Genomic DNA, 23,517 nt, shown 5'->3' with positions numbered 1-23,517 from the left:
TTTGTTTATTAAATACGTTTCTACAAAAACGCATGCTGTCCACCTGAGTGTACATGTAATTATATCTTTATTACATATGGGTTGAAAAAAAAATAAAGTTCAAACCTTGTATTTCATGCCTAAAGACGACTAAAAATCCTGACTGAGGTTATCATAATTCATGCATGAAAGGGATATATATATAATATATTCCTTATAATGTTGTCTCCTACCTCATACAGAGCTGATAGAATGGATGCTCACTTTATTATTATTTTGCCAACATGCGTCATTGCTGTTGCCAAGCTGAGAGTATATAATAAGCCGCTGTAATAATAATAATACTATTTAACCCACTTTACTTTTTATGGTGCTCTTCACATTGCGCTAGACTCTCCTCCCGTGATGTCACGGGCATGTCACTTCCTGCCATCAGACAGCCAGTTCAGGCCAGTTCACTAACTGCTCTAGTACTCAGTCTGAGCTGTCAACACACACACACAGCTCCCGTCTTCACTAGTCTCTCAGTCAGTCAGTCCTGCAGCAGCGGCGGCGGCAACATTTTTCTATTAAAATCGGTCCGCTTTTCTCTCCAACGACGTTTCCCTCCAGATAACGGCTACCCTCGTCTCACCATGACTCGGAGGTGATCTTCAGCGTGTCCAGGTGGTTCTGGGTGAGTGTGTTATATTCAGAAATCTCTTTTTCTTTCCTTTTACCAGCGCTGTCATCAGCACCCATGTGTCAGTTGCTACCTAGCTGGTTGGTGGGTGGAGAGGGGGGTGGGGGGGAAGCTACGTTAGCTAGCTGACGCGTGTCCACCGGAAAATTGTCCCCGGGTTTGTTTCTTAAAAAAAAAAAAAAAAAATCGCCGTTTCGCTCCGACAGTTTGCGAAACCGACACGCAAGGTCAACGGCTGGGGCACGCGCTCGTTTGTTAGAAGGCTAGTCGCCAAGTAACGGGCTAACAATGGAGCTTGGCTAACGCTAGCCCGCTAGCCAACGATGTATTATCGCTTATATTCCCGACGGTTTCCCCCGGGCTACCTGGGGCTCGTAGACACGATTTCGTTGTCAGCAATTAGCCCGTTTACCGCCAGTTAAATGTCGGCAACATTACTGTGTGGGAGATAAACACGCATCTTGTCACCATATAGACATATGCGAGTTACACATGTCACAGCTGTGAATGTTTCTCTCGATTCTTAATTGGCTTTAGACTTAGTGATATTAGCGTGTTACTCCAGTTACTGTCGTAACTTTTCATACGACGTAGGCAGTGAATTAAATCACAATACGCTTTATTCATTTAACCCGGCGACATACTTGAACATTAAAGGGAAGAAAAGGGTATCGTGTCCAGCAGCCAAAACCCAACGTGTATTGATGACGTAGCTCGCTCCAAAAAAGCCAACTATTTAGATTATGCCTCACGGCTCCACGACAGCTGTCATTGTGTTATTACGTGTTGCATTATATAGCTGCATGACTACAAACTTAGCCATCAAAGCGTAAACATGAAATGGTGACGCAATACCCAGTTGTAGAACCAAAACCGTATGAGAAAGTTGCTCAACTAGGCAAGGAGTACCTGGACTGTTTCACACTGGTTTCGTCAAAACATATCTATATACAGTAAAATATTATATTCCCGCCATGCTTCTATATGAACCACATGCTCATGAATTGAGGGATTTAATTATTAGTATTTTAATTCAGGATAACAGATGTTTTATGGGGGGGGCTTGAGTGGTGTGTAATGGACAATATCTTTTATCGGTCAGTTATTTCTATCAGGCCATCCAGATGGACGTATGTTTATCCTGAAGTCACTCGTCACACCTTAATTATACACTGATGATGTCAACTCTGCAACAGATTGGATATAGAGAGTTAGGGCTTTTGTGAGTATATGTGTATTATGCTTGTTGTTAATTTGGGAGAATCGTTTTTGGTTTGATGGTATAGAGTAGAAGTGGCTGTTTTTAGGGCTGAAACGAGTACTCGAGTAACTCGATTCTAAAAAATGCTCGAGGCAAAAACTCTGCCCTCGAAGCTTCGTTAAATTCCTATCTCGCGCATTATGCGGCCTGCTCGGCGCAGGGATCATTGTTCCACACGGACTGTTTTTGAGGAAGCCAGGGCTCCAGAGTGCGACCATTTTGGGCGCACATGGGACCAAAAATCAGGGAAATGTGGCTAAATATGTTCCTTGGTCGCACCAGTGCTCCTAACATTCAGCTGGTCTGTTTATGTGTATATGTTTTTTTTCCCTACAGCATACAGAGATGAATCACCACGGTCTGAGCCAATCAGAGGCCAAGTAGGGGCAGGCCTTCGTCTCTGATTGACTCTGACCCCGGTCTCTTCTTTTGTGAATGTTTGTGAGGAAAAGTAATGGTGCGGAGCGACTTGAGCGTCAAAAATGTAGACAACTGTCGATCGTTTTTTTCGTACAGAAAGTTGCTCTGCCCGTAACACCCGTCTCCCCTCCCATAAGACGCCCGGTCCTGTCTCACGCGTCTCTGTCTGAGCCAGTGTCGCGAACTGGGCGGTCCGGTTGGGTACAGTTTTAAGAACTGGTCGTTTGATTCGGTCTCTAGTGACAGTGTGCAGTACAACCAGAGCCAGGCTCGGAACACTGCCTTTAATGTCGGAGCGTTGTCGTTCAGAATCCTTAAAAAAGCACCAGAAACACAACCGGTACCGGGACAGGTGCGTGGTGGTCCGAGCAGCCCCCCTCCCCTCCCCACAGCATCTCAGTGTCAGACAGTCACAAACCAGAGCAGTGAGGAGTCAGAAATGATAACATTTAACAATGCTTATAATATCGGCAAAGACGCACATTTTAAGTTTATTTTTAAACAATTTAAATAAAGAAAAAACATTTATCTTTAGCTTTTTTCCCCCCTTTATTTGTTTCTTATCTTTATTCCTGTTTCTAGTCATTGACCGAATGTGTTAAGGAATTAACAGTGTATATGGGAACTAAAATACAATGTTTACTCGATTAATCGATGAAATAATCGGAAGATTACTCGATTACAAAAAGATGCAATAGCTGCAGCCCTAGCTTTTTTTTCCCATTGCTTGAGGTGTCGCACGGTCAGTGTGGATATCATTTTGAGATGCGTGGCTGTTTATTTATTTGTGCTGCAGTATGGCTGGCATACCCATAGACCACAAAATGTTTCTCTAAACAAAGGATCTGAAAGGGATTAGACTTAATTTAGCTGACAGTTTTAAAAACGTCTTTATCAAATTCTAGTTTATTTGTGTCGCACAAATACCAATCGTACAGTGCAGTTGAGGACACACATATTCAGTGTCTACAGTGTCTATACTTTTCTGTTTATACATTGAGAGGCCGCTCTATGCTGCCACAGTTAGTCTTAGGAGATAATTAGTTTTGGGGCTTTTATTGAGAATGTGATATTTGAGGAGTGATACCAACACGGTTTTGTTTTGTTGTCTGTTGTTGTCGAGGCCATATGAAGAAATCTTCTCAAGATTCCTTCACAAGAAAGCTTGAGGTCTTGTCCCAACTGAAGATTTGGAAGCGGTTTATTCTCAGTTTGAGAAGTGAGGTGCCAATATTCCACTGGTCTTTTGAGCCATTGCCTCAAGACTTTTCACAGGTGAGCTTTAAGAAAGCACCCTGTGAGGAAGGCCTGCCGGTGTTGATTCAATGTGGAGATGAGAAATATCATGACATGGTAAAAGTCCTGTCAGCAGCCCAGCGCTGTTTGGTGTTGGAGCCCCACAGCAGCGTGCTACCGACGCAGACCTTTCTAGTGCCGGTTTAGCGATTTGTCTCCAACAAGGCAAGGACAAACCAGCGGCTTGCATCAGTGGAAGTGAGGTGAAACACTTAAAAATGGAAACAAATGTGAAAATTCACACAGACACGCAAACCTGAGAATGGAGTTGTGCAATTAGATGAATATATTAGGTATCACAGATGGATTGAAATGCCTCGCTGATTTGAAACAGTGTAAATCAGGAGTACTATCCAGCCAATTAAGCTGCTCTTTATTTTAGAATTTACTGAGGGCATATACGGCTTTGCATAGCCTTGCCCCTAAACATTTGAGCTTTTAATTCCTTACAAATCTGTTTGCTGCCCTCAGACTAGAACATCTTGACTGCATACTTAAGGATGCTGGCTGTCGGTTGTCAGGTGCTGTTGGGGCATGTATGGATGGAGGACCATCATTCATAGTTTTTGTGGCATGTTTGGCACTTATCAACAGCTTCTCAAATTATTTGTGGCAGAAAGCTCCGGACAGAAGACAGAACTATTCCTCATTAAAATGCTACTCATCATGATGATGATGATGCTATGTTCATACCAAATGCGAAGCAAGGTTCTTTGCAAACAATGCAAATTTGCATGGAGGTAAGCCCCCTTCCTCTTACGCGTGTTTAATGGGAGTGACGCAAATCAACACAAATGAACCCGTGGTCAAACTCGTATGAATGGTGATGACAGCTAAACAGTCACTGCCACAAGGCATGGTTAATGAGACGGGTCCTTGTTCCAAGACCAGTCGGGACATTGCTGCAGACCCCGATGCACTGAGGACAGTTTACTGGTTGACAGTCTCCTCTTCCTCCCTGCAGTCGATACGCTAACGATGCTAATGTGGTGGCAACGAAGTTGGCGAAGCATCTTAAAGACCCACCCAGTCTTTATGGTGACTTTCTAGAGTCAGTAAATCTTCCGTTTCAACAACATTTAAGTTTTAAGCGGTTAAGTCCTTTAAGTTATCATTAAACTAGTCTAAAAATTAATTATAATGTTAATGGCGGAGCTAGGCAGCTAACGTCATCAGTCCTGCCTATCTAACGTTAAAGCTATGGTCTACGATTTGAAAGATTTGTCAACTGAGCCAAAATTCATCCAATAGGAGCCATCCGATCCGCATGGGGGGGGGATGCTTTTTTTCAAACCTTTCAAATCGTAGACCCTAGCTTTTAGAAATGGTGTAAAGTTAACATAACACAATGACGTGTGTCTGAAAAGTTGACCAGTAACGAGACCAAAGCCTTGTCAGGTCTATTTGATCAGCAACATGAATTTAGTTTCACCACAAAATAAACAAAATAAGGGCTGTGTCTGAATACATTAGCATGGACCAGATCCTTGTTTGTGCATGTCACTGAGGAGAAACCTGGCTTAGAACAATTTAAGCCTCGGTTATGCTTCCGCGTAGTGATCACGCAATGCCCACGCAGTTGATTGGAGACCGTGATGGTTCTGCGTTGGGTTTACGTGTCGAAATGCAATTCAATGCCACACCGGTAGAGGGCGCTCTGTTTTTTGTAAAGACCGACCGACCGACCGACCGAGACTCTTGACGTATATCGTCATTAGCCTCATTATAGCCTATTTGTTTACCTTCCGGCTTTAAACATCCACAATTTTTCAGAACTTGGTGTCTTATTTCTTTGTGCAAAAGCGACAAGGTGCAAACAATAAAACAAGGTGCAAACAATAAAACAAGGTGCAAACAATAAAAGTAGCCTTTAAAAGTTTAAATGGTGGTGTTTATGAGTGGAAACCGGTAAAGCGGTCTCCAGCGGATGTAGTTAGCGGACCAATCACAGCCAATGCCGCTGCGTTGGTGTTGCGTCGCCTCAACGCACATCTAGGATTTTTGGGAGGTGCATGTCAGGCCGTTGCGGTGGATATAAGGGGGGTCCGCAAGGACGTAAGGGGTCCGCAAGCCCCCTTGCGTTGCGTCAACGTGGAAGCATAACTTGGGCTTTACTCACCAACTGAATCCAAGGTACACAGAAATCCCTGAGCTATACAACAAAATTGTTGTCATGTATATAGAAATGTGAAGGATTACGCTTTAACTGAAACTGAAGCTTGTCAATATTGTCACATCGCAAATCTGTCAGAAAAATCCCAATTAGAAATGTTTACTCAAATCGTTCAGCCCTAACTTTATGTAATAAATGAGAAAAACAGATTAGATGTGGATTCCTTCTGTATCAGGCATTAAAAAGTTAGCAGCATGTGGTGTTTGAGTTATGCTCACATTGCAATGGCGAAGCTGAAATTGTATAATGTCCAGCCCTAATCTGTTACAACCATATGGGAATAATGTACCAAAAAATACTCAATTATGTACCAATTAGCCACTCAATCAAGTAAAAATGTGTTTTAATCTCTTGCACAGTGTTATTAGCAGTGTTTGATAGATTGTTGAACAATGCCACTGTTAATCCAAGAGCATGTGGTGTGACTTAACATTCAGCACACTTTTGATCTGTAGGATTATTTCTTTCCCCCCAGCTCTTTCCCTCAATGTTTTCCACACGAGTGGTGCTCTCATACAGACTCGTTTTTAGATCTCTTTTATTCCTCCTCCACTCCCTGATTTCATTCATGGGGTCGCGTATGTCACCTCAAAACACACAGAAACTGTATCTACGGTTCATTTTGAGGCTAATGCTGGATTATTTGTAAGAGTTGTGGATGTTAACTTCCATCTATAGGTGAGTTTTACTAGGTGATTCATACTTTATGCTGATTTTGAAGTTTAAAAAGCCAGAAACTATTTATTGCACATCTGTCCTCTTAACTTTTCACCCTACTAATCATGAAACTGGAAGTGGTTGTGTGCTTATTGGCTTGCTACAGGCACTCTGTATGCATGAATGTATTTCCTTTATCAAGTTGTTTAGAGGAAATTGTTACGTTATAGTGGTGGGCTCTTAAAACGGTTTGTTCAGACAGTAGAGGAAGGGCAGATAGTCATAGATTTTTAGAAAGGCCAGTGGTCATAGTGATAAAAAGCTTGATTGACCCATGGCGGGGAACAAAGCTTGGCTATAATACCCCGTGAGTAGAAGGGAAGTGATAAAGAAAGCACATTGAGGCAAGAGCACGATGGCAACAAAACACTTTTTCCTCCAAATGCTTCCATGAATTATAGACTTCTGTCATTAGGTCATGGCTCATTGTTCACTTTTTCCTTTCTGTCTGTGTGCTGAAGAACAGGACAGAAAGGGAAAGGAGAACGTCTCGTCTCGGCTATACTGGATTTATTTATATACGTTTGCCTTGCTCATGTTTTCCTGTAAAATAATCCAATCCAATTTTATTTGTTAAGCACTTTAAAACAACCAATGTTGACCAAAGTGCCGTACAGAGGAAAAAATAAGACATCTTAAATAAAAAAACTCAAGTGAAAATAAGTGTGTACAAGCTGCTAGGCTCAATCAAAAGTGAACTTTGTACAGATAATAAATAAAAATGTTTAGTTGCAGCCCTTATCGCAGAGTTGTTCAAACATTGGCAAATGTCCATTTGCTAATGATATTCAATGCATTCAATGTAGGATGAAAGCAGTTGATGAATTGGAGTCAGACAGCTCATAGTACAGTAAATTAATATTAAATCGTTTGCACTTGTGTTGCATACTGTATTGTATGTACCTACTACGTCTTGTGTCTGTCCAAGACAAATCTCCCTTGGGACAAATAAACAAATCTTGAATAATGAATAGTATTTGTCTGTGTAAACGTTGTGGTTAATCATGGAACCAGATCTGCTTTTGGACTCAAATAGCTGTACATGTTTCCACCTATGTTGTGTTTTGATACACACATACTCGGTAGATTTTGTTTTCTGACCTGTTGCAATTTCTATCTGGGAACCCAGATTATTGTGTTTAATCTTGTAGTTTGAAAAGAGATCAACAGCTGCCTCGTGTTTTTTTTTTCCCCTAAGCCTGCATTGGTTATTAATACAATAGCAGACTAATCAAATGAGAGACAACAATGTGGCTTTAGGCAGGGCTAGAAGAATCTATAAATATCTCTGAAGTTATGCTGACTCTAAGAGGCCCTATAAGGGTCCTCTGTATTCCAGTAAAAATGGTGCTTTCTCCTGTTGGCCTCACATTTATCATATTATGGCATTTGGAAGGGTCAGGAGCACCAAGCCTTGCGAGTGGATGGGAGTCTAGAGGAATCACATTCCATATATTGCAGCCATTTCAGCATGAGGTCATAATTATTTGCTCAAGCCATGTATTGCGTGTCATGCTTGCACCTACGGTACCTTGGTTCTGAAGTCACTGTGGGAAATAATTATTGGGAATGAAGCGTAAAATGAGCAGAGTCTAAGTGGCATAGGTTTACCAACAACAGAAGTCTGCAGGAGCTGGTGGGAACAGGAAGTAAATCTGAATTTGCAATGGTAGGCAAACCTCTCACTTACCTTCCAGTGTGGTCTAGTAGTATGATTTTCTGTCCTAAAATCTGAAGACATGGACTCATTTCCAATGAATTTCTCTATTTTCTAAATAATTCAGAAAACTGTTACTGGTAGGGACAAATAAATGAAATGGTTGTCAGTTGATTCCATTCTTAAAAGAGGGTATTTTTGGTATATTTCAGAATGAAAATGGATACTACCAATGTGCAATGTATTGGTAGGGGTCCTATCTTAAGAAGGCTGCTCATCTACGGCCGGCTCATGTAGAGATTGTATACAGCTTGTATGTCTATTGTATTGTAAGAGATGCAAAAAAAAAGTGGGGAAAAAAAGAGTAAAATTCCCCATATGTGCATTCATTCACCAAATAAAGCCGATTCTGAATGGGTGCCGAAATAATAAGCAAATGCTTCCGTTTTGAAAGGACGATATAAACTGTGTGGTAGATGTAGATCATTGGGTTTTGTATTTCCGTTGGCCTCATATGTGTATGAAAATCCATGTGGTGGCTAAACGTGACACGGGAACTGTATGAAACCGGTCTTCTGCCTATCCTTAATATGTAATTAGTATATGTACTTCTAAAATGTACACCAGTGAATATGGTGGTAATTCTTCTGCTGTGTCTCAATAACTATAAACCATTAATCATTATTGATTTTCCTGTCGGACTCAGCAGGTGCATATATCACCTTGTGTATATCTTACTGTTTTGTGAAAGTGTTTCCGCCCATTTTATCCGCCCAGGGTTCCAGGTTGGTGTGGTGAGAGAGCAAGCTAACTGGGGAGGAGGACCGCCTGGGGCATCTTGTCCCTGGCTCTCAAGGTAGGAGAACACCAACCAACTAGAAGCCTTTTCCTTGTGTAATTCTGCTTGCCGAGGAGTTTCTGCCTAGAAGAGTGGATCTATCCTTACTCACTCAATTTCACACTTTGTTGAAATGCACATTTACATTTACATTTAGGTCATTTAGCAGACGCTTTTGTCCAAAGCGACTTACAATAAGTACATTTGTCAAAAGAAGGAAACAAAGAAACCACAAGGTATCATTGCCGATAAAGTAAGAGCTAAAAATAGAACAAGTGTTAGGTCCTCATTTGAGTAAAGTAGTACTTCAAGAGCAACAGTGCTACGATCAGAGTGCTATAGGTAAGGTTTTTTTTTTTTGTGTATGTTATGTGCAACATGCACAGCATTTTTTTTTAGCTTATTATGCCTTTTCCATGGACATTGGAGTCATCTGCTTTGTTTTATCGTTTTTAAGCTCCATGTAGCCAGATCAGCATCTTCATCCACAGAACTCCACCTTCAAACACCCCAGACACAAAACACCCAGGTTTAAATCTTCTGCTCAAGGCTGCATTGCAAATATTCTCACTAACAAATGTAGTAGAGCCTAGAATCATTATTTATGGGATGAGGGCGTATTTTCACTATGAACATAATACTCCCATTTTTTTTTTTTTTAAGTATAAATCCTACCCATTGCTTTTGCCTTTGCAATTCCTCATCCCCGCTCACCCTGAAATTAAAGTATAACTTAACTTGTCTCCAGCCTGAGTTAACATGTAACCTATTGGTACCCAAGCCATAATCGGGGGTTAACATGTGTGGCTTGTCAGCCACCAACTCTAGCATCTGTCTGTCTGTTTAACTCTGTAATTATAGGACCCTCCGTGGTTCTGAGGTTACAACCCAATGTTTTCTGAACAGATGAATCCAGCATGACTGTGCAACAATCTGTTACAGTAACCACATAAGCTTGATACTTTATAATCCTTTTTTCGGGTGCTATTTTCATTGGTATGTTATCTGTGAGTCGCCATGCCAGGACATCGGTTTTTGTAAAAGCTCGTGTGCATGATGCACTGGTGCCGGCATTTCCAGTCATAGCAGAGATTGGAGTGGGATTGTTCTTGTTGCACTGCACCCACTGCCTAGCGCCAGCCGGGGGGCTGCTATTGTAAAATACTAGGAAGGGCTTGGTCCTAAGCAAAATACCCCACTGTATGCCAGAGAAAAAGTCCAACCGTGTGCAGCTGGCAGATAAGTATCGGGGGGGGGGGCACGGGCTCAGAGGGTGTTGTAGGGTGATGGGGACAGTAGCAGAATGACCCACCACACCAGCATTCCGTGTGTGTGTGTGTGTGTGTGTGTGTGTGTGTGTGTGTGTGTGTGTGTGTGTGTGTGTGTGTGTGTGTGTGTGTGTGTGTGTGTGTGTGTGTGTGTGTGTGTGTGTGTGTGTGTGTGTGTGTGTGTGTGTGTGTGTGTGTGTGTGTGTGTGTGTGTGTGTGTGTGTGTGTGTGTGTGTGTGTGTGTGTGTGTGTGTGTGTGTGTGTGTGTGTGTGTGTGTGTGTGTGTGTGTGTGTGTGTGTGTGTGTGTGTCACTGCACAGAGAAAGGCCATTGTTTTTCAAGAAACAGTCGCTCGCTGCCTTGATTTTTCTGAGTAGTTTATGTCAACTTTGTCCGACATGTTGACCTGTAAAAGGCATACCATTCAAGGAGACAGAGGGTAGAGTTTCATCAGTCAGAATTTTTAATCTAATGATCAAAGAAGAGAATATGCAAGATGTGAGGTTTTTGCTTACATATTGCATGTTTTTATTCTGATTATTCTTAACAGTAGGTTGTTTAATGAATGAATGACTTTATGTCATTCACTATAAAAGTCACTATAAAAACATGATTATATCTCCCTCGAAACCAATCTAAATAAGATAAATATTATTTCTGACAATAAACACTCCCTCTAACAATGTGGGCTCAATGCCCAACAGTCCTGCTGGTTTGGTAGTGGAGCTGAAACAGTCTACAAACATTTGCTTAATTTCTTGTTGAACAGTTGTTTTACCATCGTTGGAAGTTACCCTGAGAGTTGTTATTACACTTACATTAACGAGCATGGGTCGTTAAATCGAGTAATATCTGTCACTTGACTGGATTAATTCTCTCCTGTGGTCTCTCTGCTCTGATTAGCGCGTGTGTGTGTGTGTGTGTGTGGGAGTTGAGCTTTGTCCTCGGTCAAACGCAGCAGAGGAGAAACAGACAGAGAGTAGACTGTCAGCCACTGGCTGCATGTGCCACCATAAATTACACCATATTTTCCGCTCCGCTCCACTAATCTCGCTGGTTTCTTCAAGAACCGATAAAAGAACCAACCTCAAAATTACCCTGAATAATTATTAAGAATGTGCTCCAATTCAGAACCAGGTTCCTGGGGGCATCCCTAGTCAAAAGTCTGAGTCATTTCTCAGTTGTGCGCCCAAATAATGTTTCACATTTGCACACTCAATATCTGGCGTATGTGAGTGAAATGCTTGCACTGAAAGAGCCCTGTATGGGCTGTCACCAGTTGTCCCAGAAGCCCTAGTGAAGCCCAGAGTGTCTGCAGATTGACTAATTGATTACTGACTCCTGACTACTAAGCCCGTAGCCTAATTAACCTCTCTTTTATGCTACTTAAACGTTTGACCGCACATACATTCAGCTTCACTGTTTCTCTCTGTAACTAGCCTGCTTTTAGCCACATACAGATTTTCTGCAGCCCCACTGGCATTTCTAGTTCATCTTTTGCCCCTATCTGTTCAAATTCAATGCAGAATTCACAGACGCACACTCGCACAAGGTGACGATGTGCCCTCCTTGGCCCGCCCCCGTCTTTTGCGAAAACTGACAGGAGCTAATGGGGTCAAGCTCGATATTGTGTAATACACGTATAGATAAGATCCGTTGGTCTCTGTGTGGGTGTGTTTACACCCTTTAGAGATAAGTGTTCTGGGGGTTGACCAGCTGTCTTGGAAGCAGTTTGGGCATGTCCGATGTGCTCAAATGAACTACTGACCTCTGTTAGCTTTTCTGCACTTTAGACGCTAATATCTTCTTTCGCACAAAGACTGTTGTAATGTAGTATGGGGGACTATTGATTCTCGTTTCACAGGACTTATCACAAGACACAAATCGGAAATTTATCTTGAATACTTAATGCTGGGAAACCATTCTAAGTTGACCAGGCAATACATTAATAATCAATAATACAATCAAATACTTGTATTATGGAATAGAAAGGCACCTGCTCAGACAATTTGTGTAATTTATCAAATTAATGAAAAATATATTTTTACGTATTATTCAAATTTGTTTGTATTTGATATTTTGAATATGAATAAAAATCACCTGTCACACCCTGGAAGTCTTTCCACTTAATTTAAGCGTCTAAGTCTGCGTCAAATAGCCAGTGATGTGTTATGGGTGGTAGCGAGTTCAGCTAATCCTATTTCAAGGGTCACCAGATTAAATGTTAATAGGCTGTACAGTTGTGGTCCCCATGCTATCGGCGCATAATCTTAAACTATGAAGTTATGTGTAGTGTATGCACAGTTTCCAACCACAGGAATGCAGAGTTAACTGCATAAAACAAAACCACTCATGATCTGGGTTTTTCCCCATTGCATCATTATACAACGGAGGAACCTCACAAAAATGTGATAAATGTATTGACGACAGACACACAGCATTTTACACACAATGCTCTTTTGCATCATATCGCTTAAAAGCATCTTGTGATCCTCATGGCGAACCACTGAAATGTTTTTACACACTGTTCAGTCTGACTTTTTGTCTGTTGCGTTTGCAGTGACTAAGGGAGGGGCTTGGCAAACTATTCTACAGCATGGAGAAGGAAGACCTGAAGGTCCTCAACAAAGGGGAAGAGGATGAGATGGTATGGCTCTTTTTTCTTTTTTTACATCAGCACTAATGTGGGAATTCATACCAATCAGACTGCATCCCCTTATCTCCCTTCACCTTTCAGGATCTGCAGGGCTACCGTCTGTGTCGCTGGCGGCTGGCCCTGGTTGGCCTCGGGGTGCTGTGTACAGGGGGCTTCCTCCTCCTGTTGCTCTACTGGATGCCAGAGTGGTGCGTCAAATCCACCTGCACCCGTACCACAGCCCGTGATGCCGAAGTGGTTTTGCTGCGCTCCACGGTAGGTTGCAAGTACAGCTGCAATAATGAATCGATTGGTCAACAGACACCAACTACTTGTAGAATTGATTGAAAGTTTTAGTCATTTTTAAAGCAAATATTCACTGTTTTTTTCACAATCTTTAAAGATTATGTACACTAAACAGCTTAATCGATAATGACAATAAGTGTGTGTTTTTTACTACTTATAGCAAGATAAACTGTAAGGTTTTGTATTAACAATATTAAAAAGTACGGTATTTGAAAGTGAGGCAATACTGGCGATTAATTAACTGATGCATTGTGGTAGCACAGTTAATATATTGCACCTGGATCATTCCTACAGTCACACCAGCAGGAATGTGGCGTGTGTGTGTGTGCGTGCGTGTGTGTGTTGTCTCACGTGTCTGCCTTCTTCCGTGACCATCTGTGTATGGATGGTTTGATTGTGGGTCATTTTAAATGCCCTCATTAGGAGCAACCTTCCAGTGTAAACATTTTGCTGCTGCTTCTTAAAAAGGCTCGATCAGAAATAGGAATGTGGTTTAGGGTTAGCGTGAGGATAAGAACGGGTAAGGCAGCATCTGTAACACCTGCCAAGCACCAATTGCAGTCCATGATTTACATAACAGGTCCAACATAAGGGCCATATGCTCTCTCTCACAACTTTTTTTTTTTTTTTTACATATCATTACATATCTATATATATAGATGCACACATATATGTTTAGTCTTTATACAAGAACACGTTTTCACCACTAATTCAAGATAACCTAGTTTAAGTATCCCTTTTAAAGTCCAGATCTACAAATTTGTGTGTCTTTGTTTGGCTAGGATGAGTTTCGGCGCTGGTTCCTGGCCAGGGTGCGAGTGATGCTGGCCCCGGGGAGCAACCCCTTCCACAGCCTGGAGACCCAGACCACCTCCCCCTCCCCTTCCACTCCCTCCTGTCCTTTCTCCTCCCCCTCTCTGGCCAACGGACATACCCCCCACCCCTCCGATGGCAGCCCCGCTCAGGAGCTCATTAGAAGATATGCCGACTACCAGCCCACACAGGTAGGCACCGGTCTCAACACACACACACTGAAGGTATCCTTGTAGAATGATGTCCTGAGTCTTCCCAAGCGCCCCTTCAGGTCTGTTTGCAGGAGGTCGATGCCCACTCTTTCCTCCGCTGAGGCTCTCTTCCATTGCCTCCTCAGTTCTCTTCTCTCTTTGGTAAGGCGCTGGATTTCTTGCTGCCTTCTGGACTTGGGAGGGGTTGTTGGTGTACTGTCCTTCTACTCCTACGGAGCAGAACGGTTCAGAACAAAAAGGGCAGGAAAGATCAGATCGCCCATTTTCTCCAGTTTCTTCTCCACTGTTCCGTCAAGGATGCCCACTCTTTCTTGCTGCTGGACTTTGGCCACTTTACCTGAGGTCTGTGGCCTTGAATGTTCTTCTCCCAAGCAGGTTGCAAGTGACTTGGTTCCAAGTTCTCTGATGTTGTGCTTGAATTTAACTTCAGCCACTGGGGTGCTGAAGCTCGGTGGACTGTGGGATAAGTCCTGCCGCTGAGCTTCACTTGCCTGACTTGACCTTCTCTCTCAGAAGATAATCGTCAATGCGAGGTCCCGGCTCCTTCCTTCCTAACTTCATTGACCACGTTCATTAAATAATGTCTCAATACAAATGTAATGTAATTTCCCTGCACTCATTTAATTATTTAAATTGATGTTATTGAGTTGCAATTATATATGCTGCACTTTGTGAAACTATTTCTCCCCTTAGTTTTATGTTTCCTTTTAAATTTCCTTTGTTCCTTCCCTTCAAATTTGTAAACAGCAATGCAGTAATGCTGACTAATGTGCCCTTCCCTCTGCCCCTACCCTATTGTGTTTCCCTCAGATTCGCTATTTTACCTTGCATAGCACAAAGTATTATTGGAACGACGGTGCGCAGAACTTCGACGTTTTAACGTAAGCATTCTTTGGTTACCTACAGAAATTTCATAGCTATTTTTCATAGCAGGTTTGCAGGCACTTTTGCTGCAGAAAAAGGAAAATTAAATTGGTTAAGGGTTTAATCTGGCAGCATGTGCACAGCAATACAGCAGTTTTCTGTACAGCCCTCATTTCTTTACTCCTAAAGAGCTGTGACGTAAAATGAGACAAATAAGCTTTTCCATTTACAACTATAGTAAACTTTATAATACACGTATACATAAACACACACACTTGCATATATACACTTTTGCATTACATTACTGTGCCAGCAACACATGTCTTAAGCGTAGACTTTGTCCTCTGCTTTAACTGATATTTCTCCTATAGCGGCCTGGATGATCTGCAGGTCAGCTGCTCCACCCTCCACTCGGAGCACAGTGCAGGCCTGACCAGGAACCAGCAAGAGTACAGGTAACATCGTACCTGCCTGACAGAGGACAATACTCAGGCCTTGTGCTCAGATTATTCTGTTGTGTGAGTTACTGTAGCTGCAGTTTATAAGCCATTTGAAACATCGAGATATTTTCCATCGTCTTCAAGTTTGTCATGCCAATTATGGCCAGGGGAAGTTAGTGCAGACCTGTTGACGTGAATTATACTGTACAGAATAGGGCGAACTAATCAGAGAAATTATGTGGCATTACTGTTTACTGTAAATTCTCCATACCCATAACCTTGATGGTACATTGTTGTGTAACTCTGCTATATACTCTATGTATGTGTGCCGACGTGTACGTGTGTTCCGGTATGAAGCTCTGGTTCACACTTGGAATGTCTCTTTCAACTCTTGTCAGGAGACTGTTCTTCGGAATGAATGAAATTGCAGTGAAAGTGCCTTCTGTTTTCAAGCTGCTTATCAAAGAGGTAGGGCCCAGTTTGCAATAACACAGGCAGCATTTTTCTTTTCCTCAGAGTTTGAATTGTCCTTGGATGAAAGACAATTTGTCAACTTGTGTGTGCTCATCCATTACTATTTACATACTTCTAAAGTTCAAAACCCACGCTAACTAATCTACTAACATTAACTCTTTCCCGATAGATATATAGAGATCTTTCTAGTTGTGTGCATACATGTTAAGGTAACTATTTTGGATATGTATTTACTGTATTTCTACAGAGGATTTAATGTACAACAGTATGTATGAGGTACGTTTTGTAAATACTACACGAATGCCCCCTGCAGACCAACACTGTGATGTGGGTTACAACTCGCATCACTTGGGTATCATTACCCAATAGGCATGTCTATAAAGTCCCACACTGCCTCACATGCACTTCTTCCATCACTTAATCTGTGGTATCTCATTCCCTTACACCCCAAAAACAACTAAAGTATGTGAACATTTGTTTTAAGCAGATTTCCGCCCCCACTGTCCTGGTAGCATCTTGGTCATTTCCTCAAGTACACACCTCTGTTTATAAATTGTATATATCAAGCTCTCACTGCATTTTCCACACTCATATCTCTCTCTGTCTCCTCCTGCAGGTTCTTAACCCTTTCTACATCTTCCAGCTCTTCAGTGTGATCCTGTGGAGTGCCGATGAGTATTACTATTATGCTGTGGCCATTCTATTCATGTCGATCATATCCATAGCTACCTCTCTGTACACCATCAAAAAGGTGAGCGCCAAAAAAAGGTTGAGGCTTTATCATTTATGCCATTTATGTGACTTCAAGTTATGACAAGGAAATTGTTTAATTGGATTGGAAGAGAAATTAGATTTGTGTCTTTTGGGTTCAGCACTTATTAATCTTGTATTTCACATTTTGTGACTGGATTATGTTTGTTATAGTTGTAATTTGGAGAACATGTCTTTGCACATTTTATTCATATGTGAAGATGCATTTATTCCAGGTTACTGCACACTATCTTTTATGTATGTTATGTATGTTTTTTACCTGATAGCAGAAGGGTCATTGGTTTGTCCGTCCTAAAACTTTGACCCAGAGCAAAATTCCAAAACAGGCTTGCAGTCACACAGTTATTTACAGGAGTAAAGAAGCTGCTTAAAGTTCCTCACGTGTTTTCTTTGTTGTTGTTCTTTTTTTTTTCAGCAATATGTCATGCTTCACGACATGGTGGCAGCTCACAGCATTGTCCGTGTGTCTGTATGCCGAGCCAACAATGGTTTGTCAATTCTTTTGTATTTTTTTTTTTTTTTTTGCACATGGCCTCTGTAGAGTCATTATAAATAGTGTTACGTGACATGCATTATTCTGTTTAGTCACCTGCGCTTTTCTCAGGAGTGTTTCCCAAAACAAACGTGACAGATGTTTTTCTCCTTCTGTGCTTCGCCAGACTCAGTTACACAGTCACGCTGCTTTGGTACCGGTCTAATTCTCCTCCCTTTGGCCAAACATTCTCTAGCTGGCTCCGGTTAGACTTTGTTACCAGGAAGTTTGTAACCGAATGTTGTTACGCTTGGAGAAATAGTTTCTTACAAGTGCTGAAATTCTTGAATTTTAACTAAACTTTCCAAACATTTTCAGCTCATTCTGTAATGTTTATTGAATAAGTTCACAAACAGAGAGTTTAATGTAAACTAGGTGGCTGATGTTGTCAGTGGACAATGACATCGAGTTACACTGGTATGGTCCTTCTAAATAGAACTGCACATGCTTTTGTATGTCTGCATTCTTTTTAAACTGGCCAATTGTATCTGCAGAGATGCTGCATGGGCTGTTGAAAATGTCATCAGGTGTCAGATCAGCTGTAGCCAATTAAAATGAATTAAATGAGTTGGCCTGCCCAGAATCAGTTAGAAACCTTGCTGTGGTAGTTTTGACACTATTTCTTTTTTTTTTTTGCATACATTTACTGCACTGGCCCCTGTTTCTGATACCTCAGCTTTCTTCCTGCTGCCTAGAGCGGTGTGAGTAATGAGAGATGTGCTGAACTAGACTCTTGGGCTCTGACACAGAAAAGATCTCCTTTCTCACCCCCACATCCACCATCTGCCACTGCTACGGCTCATTTTCACATTTTTCACCTTTCTCCCAACTCATTATTTTTTTTTATCTTCATTTTGTTACCCACACTGCACTCCTCCTGTCTGTATTTAACGTCTACATTGCATTCTCTTTCCTGGCAGAAATCGAAGAGATTTTGTCTACTGATCTGGTGCCCGGTGATGTGATGGTCATTCCCAGAAATGGGTCCATCATGCCGTGTGACGCAGTGCTGGTCAGTGGCACCTGCATCGTCAATGAAAGCATGCTCACTGGTAAGAGGTGATAAGGGAACATTCAATGTGATATCTGAAAATTTAAGACACAACTACAGACTATGGGAAAATTCCTGTAAATCTCCCAGCAGCGTGTTCTAATATCGGTCTTCCGCCCATCAGGGGAGAGTGTTCCTGTGACAAAGACCAACCTCCCAAACCCATTGCCTGGGGATAGGGCTGAGGAGGCTGACAGTGCCTACAGCATAGAGGAGCATAAAAGACACACACTCTTCTGTGGCACCGACGTCATCCAGACCCGCTTCTATACAGGCGACCTGGTCAAAGCTGTTGTGGTCCGCACAGGTAGGTGTGTGTGTCTGGTGGTGTAAAACGGTGAGATATTTAAACGTGATTTTACGTTTACTGAGACACACAACCGAACAGAACTACATCCGTCATATAATCCTACATACATGCTGACCCCACATGTAAGGACCACAGTCTGTTACTGGAGATGCTGCTTCCATAGAGTAAGCTGTACTTGACTGAAATACAAGACAAACAATAACGAGAATAACTCTTTTCTAAAGACAGACATCACAGGTTCTGCTGCTATTACAAGCACAATGCAGTATTTCATGACGGCCATCATATTACAGTTTAATTCTTGCTCATCATAGTGAGTTCTCATAACAACTTCTTCACCCAGGTTTCAGCACAGCCAAAGGCCAGCTGGTGCGCTCCATTCTTTACCCAAAACCCACCGACTTCAAGCTGTACCGTGATGCCTACCTCTTCCTGTTGTGTCTGGTGGCTGTGGCTGGAATTGGCTTCGTCTACTCCATCGTCCTCAGCATCATGAACAAGGTAATCTTGGAGGTGACAAACAAATGCCAGTGTAGAGGGCAATTGTAAGGAAAATTGAATCTTGTACTGTTTTATCAAATGGTCACTGGCTCTGTCTGTTAATTTGAGATCATAAAAAATGCACAATTGTACTTGTGAGCTGCCCAGTACGACCAGTTTTATCTGTTGACAGTTCAACAGCTCACTCTGGCTGAAGCTCAAAATGGCAGAATCACTCCAAAATAAACGTTCAATAAGTTGAGGCCTCTTTTCTGTCATTTGATATATATTGACTGGGGTTTTAGCTCTCCTTTCCCTTGGTGCAACATTGTGCAAACAAGCTTTTGCAACAACAAATGACATGGCATGAATCTGTATGTGCTGTAGAACTTGAACTGTTTTAGACATTAGTTTTTTCCTCCTCTGTAACGCTTGTATGATTGCAGGGTGGTTGATTGCAGGGTTGTTGTAGGACAAGCATCAGACTTGCAGGATCAGTCATTTTGAGTCGTGGCTTTGGATTTGTTGTTAACATGAACACTCAGAGGACAGACTTTGCTGTACCACACTGTTCAGTTAAAAACGTGGCTCTTGTTTGACTCTCCGACCAGGATTTAAGACGGGTGAGATTCCCTACCAGTTTTAGGAGTGCTTATTTATACTTCATACAGGTGGTAATCACAGACGAATCATTATCAAACATCCAAAAGTCTCTTGACTTTTTCCCCCTTCTGCCTGCCCCAGGTGCCAGCTAAAACCATCATCATTGAGTCCCTGGATATCATCACCATCACTGTGCCACCGGCCCTGCCAGCTGCAATGACAGCTGGCATTGTGTACGCCCAGCGACGCCTCAAAAACCTCGGCATTTTCTGCATCAGCCCACAGAGGATCAATATCTGCGGTCAAATCAATCTGGTGTGCTTTGACAAGGCGAGTACTCGTGGTTGTCTTAGACGGGGCTAACAGGCATGGTAGTAATGAAGAGAGTGTCCATTGAAAATAAACAAAATATGCAGACATACAGTAGTAAAACCAACATTTTGAGATGATTTGATTCAATCAAACTTTACTTCTAATCTGACACGTCTTTTCTGCTTCCAGACTGGAACGCTGACAGAGGATGGATTAGACCTGTGGGGAGTCCAGAGGGTTGAGAATGGGAGGTAAGCTGTTCTGTCCTCTTTATTTATCAAAATGTGGAACAACCACATTTAAAATACATGTGTGCTGTGTCATCGTCTTAGTTTAGCCATTGCTGAGCTGGTTTTGCTTTCCTGATTACCTGGTGGAAAGGATTTGGAATGTTTTGGTAGCTTTTTGCTCGCTTTGTTGTGTCGCCATTTTATTCTTGTACAGCTACTCTGTATGCCTTAAATCGTCCCCAAGGCACACATCAAGTTTTTTTGAATTGCATTGAATTGGTGTTTAGTAGGGCTGTGTTCTTTCAATCATACAATACAGCAGTGGTCCCTGCAGACAAGCCTTGGGGTCACCTGCACGCTACTGAGTGCTCCTTTCTAGTTATTAAAATCCATTGCATATGGAAGCATTTTAATCCTTAATACATTTTCACGTTCTTGCTTGCGCTTGTCCCCATCAGTAAAACATATTTCCTTGCCTCCTCAGTTTCCACCTGTCGGAGGAAAACGCATATAAGGAAAATCTTGTCAAGTCCCAGTTTGTGGCTTGTATGGCCACCTGTCACTCTCTTACCAAAATAGAGGGTCAGCTGTCTGGAGACCCGCTGGACCTCAAAATGTTTGAAGCTATAGGCTGGGTGAGTTGTTCTGTATCCATCCAAAGGCATAATGTTGGCCAAGGTGACATATTGGGAATGTAATTAGTAAGACCATGTGGACAAATAACCTTTGCAGTTAATTTTATTTGTAGGCCATTTATTATGTGAAATATGTTTGCACATGTTTTTAATTTTCTTAGCGTTGTTGCATCGACATTTTTCTGAACCATTTGTTCTCTGAATCCTTGTCTGGCCAGATCTTGGAGGAGGCCACTGAGGAGGAAACATCTCTCCACAACCGTATCATGCCCACTGTGGTTCGACCCCCAAAACAGCTGTTGCCCCCTGAGCCTGCTGTATCACCAGAGCAGGACATGGTATGAAGATTATACTGTACAGTTTTAGTTTATTGGCTATATTTAAAAACAACATATTCTTGTGCATCAATGCAACAAAAATAGACTTCCCCACCAGCAACACTATTGATGCCGTGATTGATTGCATTGTTTGACGCATTGTTTTTTCATCATCCCACTCTTTTTTCTTCTTTTTTTTTTTAGGAACTGTATGAGCTCTCGGTAAGTAGCCTTTTGAATTTTTCAAACTTGTACACACTTTAATTATTCTTTTATTTGTCTTTTACCTAGTCATTTTGTTGTCAGCCATTTATTAGCATTATGAGTTTTTTTTGTTTTCAGCTTTTTCTTGACATAAATGACGACGCCTGTTTGTTCTTGTGTTTGTCTGTGTGGGTGTGAATATGCAGTCAGTGTATGAGATAGGTATCGTCCGCCAGTTTCCCTTTTCCTCAGCACTCCAGAGGATGTGTGTGGTGGCTCGTCTGCTGGGGGAGAAACGTATGGATGCCTACACGAAGGGGGCGCCAGAGGTGGTGGCTAGTCTCTGCAAGAAAGAGACAGGTTAGTTGACTAGTTAGTGTAACTGCTATGGTGTTGAGAAGTATTATTTGGGATAAGGAATATATCGGTGACCGATACCCCAGTCCTGAATGGGGATCGCTGCCTCTCCTCAACCATTGATCATCTCACTTGCTATGTGTCTCTCGCTAACTACTAATTTCTTCAATGTCTGTCTGCAGTGCCAGACAACTTTGGAGAGGTTTTGGAGAGCTACACCAAGCAGGGTTTCAGGGTCATCGCTCTGGCTCATCGTCGGCTTGAATCCAAACTCACCTGGCACAAAGTCCAGAACGTCAACAGGTAGCGTTTTGTATAATTTAGATATTGTTGCCGTTGACCTTCATTGAACTTCAGGGGAAGGATAGCTGCTGCTTTGTTTTAAGCACGCTCCCACTGTCACACTTGCATTTCTCAAACCTATGACTACGAGTACAAATGTGTGGGCGTTCTTCTTCTAATTAGGGATCACATTGAGGCAAACATGGAGTTCCTGGGTTTGATCATCATGCAGAACAAGCTGAAGGCAGAAACCCCAGCGGTGCTACAGGACCTCCGCAGAGCAAGCATCCGCACGGTCATGGTTACTGGTGAGACCATGCACACATTCACACATGTACACATGCCTCAAATAAACCACTAGTGACATCAATATAGTCAAAAAAGGGAACACAGATCTGCAAATATAAACATACAGTGCACATTATTCAGTGGCAAAAATAAGCAAAATTCGAATTGTGTGCTGTATTCACATTCCAGGTGACAACATGCTGACAGCCATCTCTGTGGCCCGGGACTGTGGCATGATCCCTCCCCAGGACACAGTCATCATTGCTGACGCCCTCCCTCCTCATGATGGACAAGCTGCCAAGATCACCTGGAGATACGCTGACAAGCCGAGCAAAGCATCCCGACTGGAGGTGAGGCGATGGGGACAATGCAAACGAGAATACTCCCACAAAACACACACAATCAGACATGCACACATAAAAGGCTCTATGCAGTTATATACTTGTCTCAACTGTATCTGAAACTAAAACAGTGAATTTCTTTGGTCAGTTGGCTGCTTTTAAAGATGAGGTGTCCCACACAAAGTAAAAATCCAAGCAACACATTTGTACGTAGCTTGATACAGTATAATGAGTTAAAAAAAATAGTGTTGTCCCTAAAGGTGTCTCATCCAAACGCATAAATCTGTTTTCAGTGGTATCTGTCATGAAGTACATATTACACCAATAATTTACTGATTAGATCAGTACCTGAAGGATTTTAACACTTGGATGAAATGATTGGTTTTGTCAAGAAATGTTTTGCTGGCTAAAATGAATTAATTGTTATCGACACAGTCCAAGATGTATCTCATAATGCATCGACTCTAATCCAAGCTTTCATTGCTTTAACAGGAAGTGAACATCAGTCTGGAGGATGTGTGTCACGTTGATGAGCCCAAAACACAAGAGCTGTACCACTTCGCTATGAACGGAAAATCCTTTGCTGTCATCTCGGAGCATTTCCCTGACATGCTTCAAAAAGTATGTGTCTTAAACCAGAGTGCACATCACTCCAACCTTTTCTGTAACTGGAATAGATATGTTGATGTTGTATTGCTCCTCTTTGGATACAATTATCTCCATGATACCTAATGTTTCTGTTTTTATGATTGTTTTTTGTCCGTTTGTT

The 23,517-nt window shown here is 42.1% G+C and overlaps 1 protein-coding gene across 1 annotated transcript in view; it reads left to right on the top strand.

The window, feature by feature from the left end:
• The first annotated feature begins 460 nt into the window (after nt 1-460).
• The window catches only part of atp13a3 (ATPase 13A3), a 34,413-nt gene continuing 11,356 nt past the window's right edge, over nt 461-23,517 (top strand). The window contains exons 1-23 of the mRNA XM_084010985.1: nt 461-655; nt 8,963-9,041; nt 12,852-12,938; nt 13,029-13,202; nt 14,015-14,236; nt 15,068-15,138; nt 15,493-15,576; nt 15,960-16,029; nt 16,652-16,786; nt 17,222-17,294; nt 18,259-18,390; nt 18,514-18,696; nt 19,043-19,200; nt 19,924-20,112; nt 20,284-20,345; nt 20,809-20,959; nt 21,178-21,297; nt 21,481-21,498; nt 21,687-21,840; nt 22,020-22,140; nt 22,303-22,427; nt 22,597-22,757; nt 23,241-23,369. Coding sequence (XP_083867111.1) covers nt 12,888-12,938; nt 13,029-13,202; nt 14,015-14,236; nt 15,068-15,138; nt 15,493-15,576; nt 15,960-16,029; nt 16,652-16,786; nt 17,222-17,294; nt 18,259-18,390; nt 18,514-18,696; nt 19,043-19,200; nt 19,924-20,112; nt 20,284-20,345; nt 20,809-20,959; nt 21,178-21,297; nt 21,481-21,498; nt 21,687-21,840; nt 22,020-22,140; nt 22,303-22,427; nt 22,597-22,757; nt 23,241-23,369 — 2,583 coding nt within the window. The 5' untranslated portion in view covers nt 461-655; nt 8,963-9,041; nt 12,852-12,887. The remainder of the gene's footprint in view (nt 656-8,962; nt 9,042-12,851; nt 12,939-13,028; nt 13,203-14,014; nt 14,237-15,067; nt 15,139-15,492; nt 15,577-15,959; nt 16,030-16,651; nt 16,787-17,221; nt 17,295-18,258; nt 18,391-18,513; nt 18,697-19,042; nt 19,201-19,923; nt 20,113-20,283; nt 20,346-20,808; nt 20,960-21,177; nt 21,298-21,480; nt 21,499-21,686; nt 21,841-22,019; nt 22,141-22,302; nt 22,428-22,596; nt 22,758-23,240; nt 23,370-23,517) is intronic.

Source organism: Eutrigla gurnardus (genome assembly GCF_963514095.1).
Source record: "Eutrigla gurnardus genome assembly, chromosome: 6".
NCBI lineage: Eukaryota > Metazoa > Chordata > Actinopteri > Perciformes > Triglidae > Eutrigla > Eutrigla gurnardus.
This window is presented reverse-complemented; position numbering and strand designations above follow the sequence as displayed.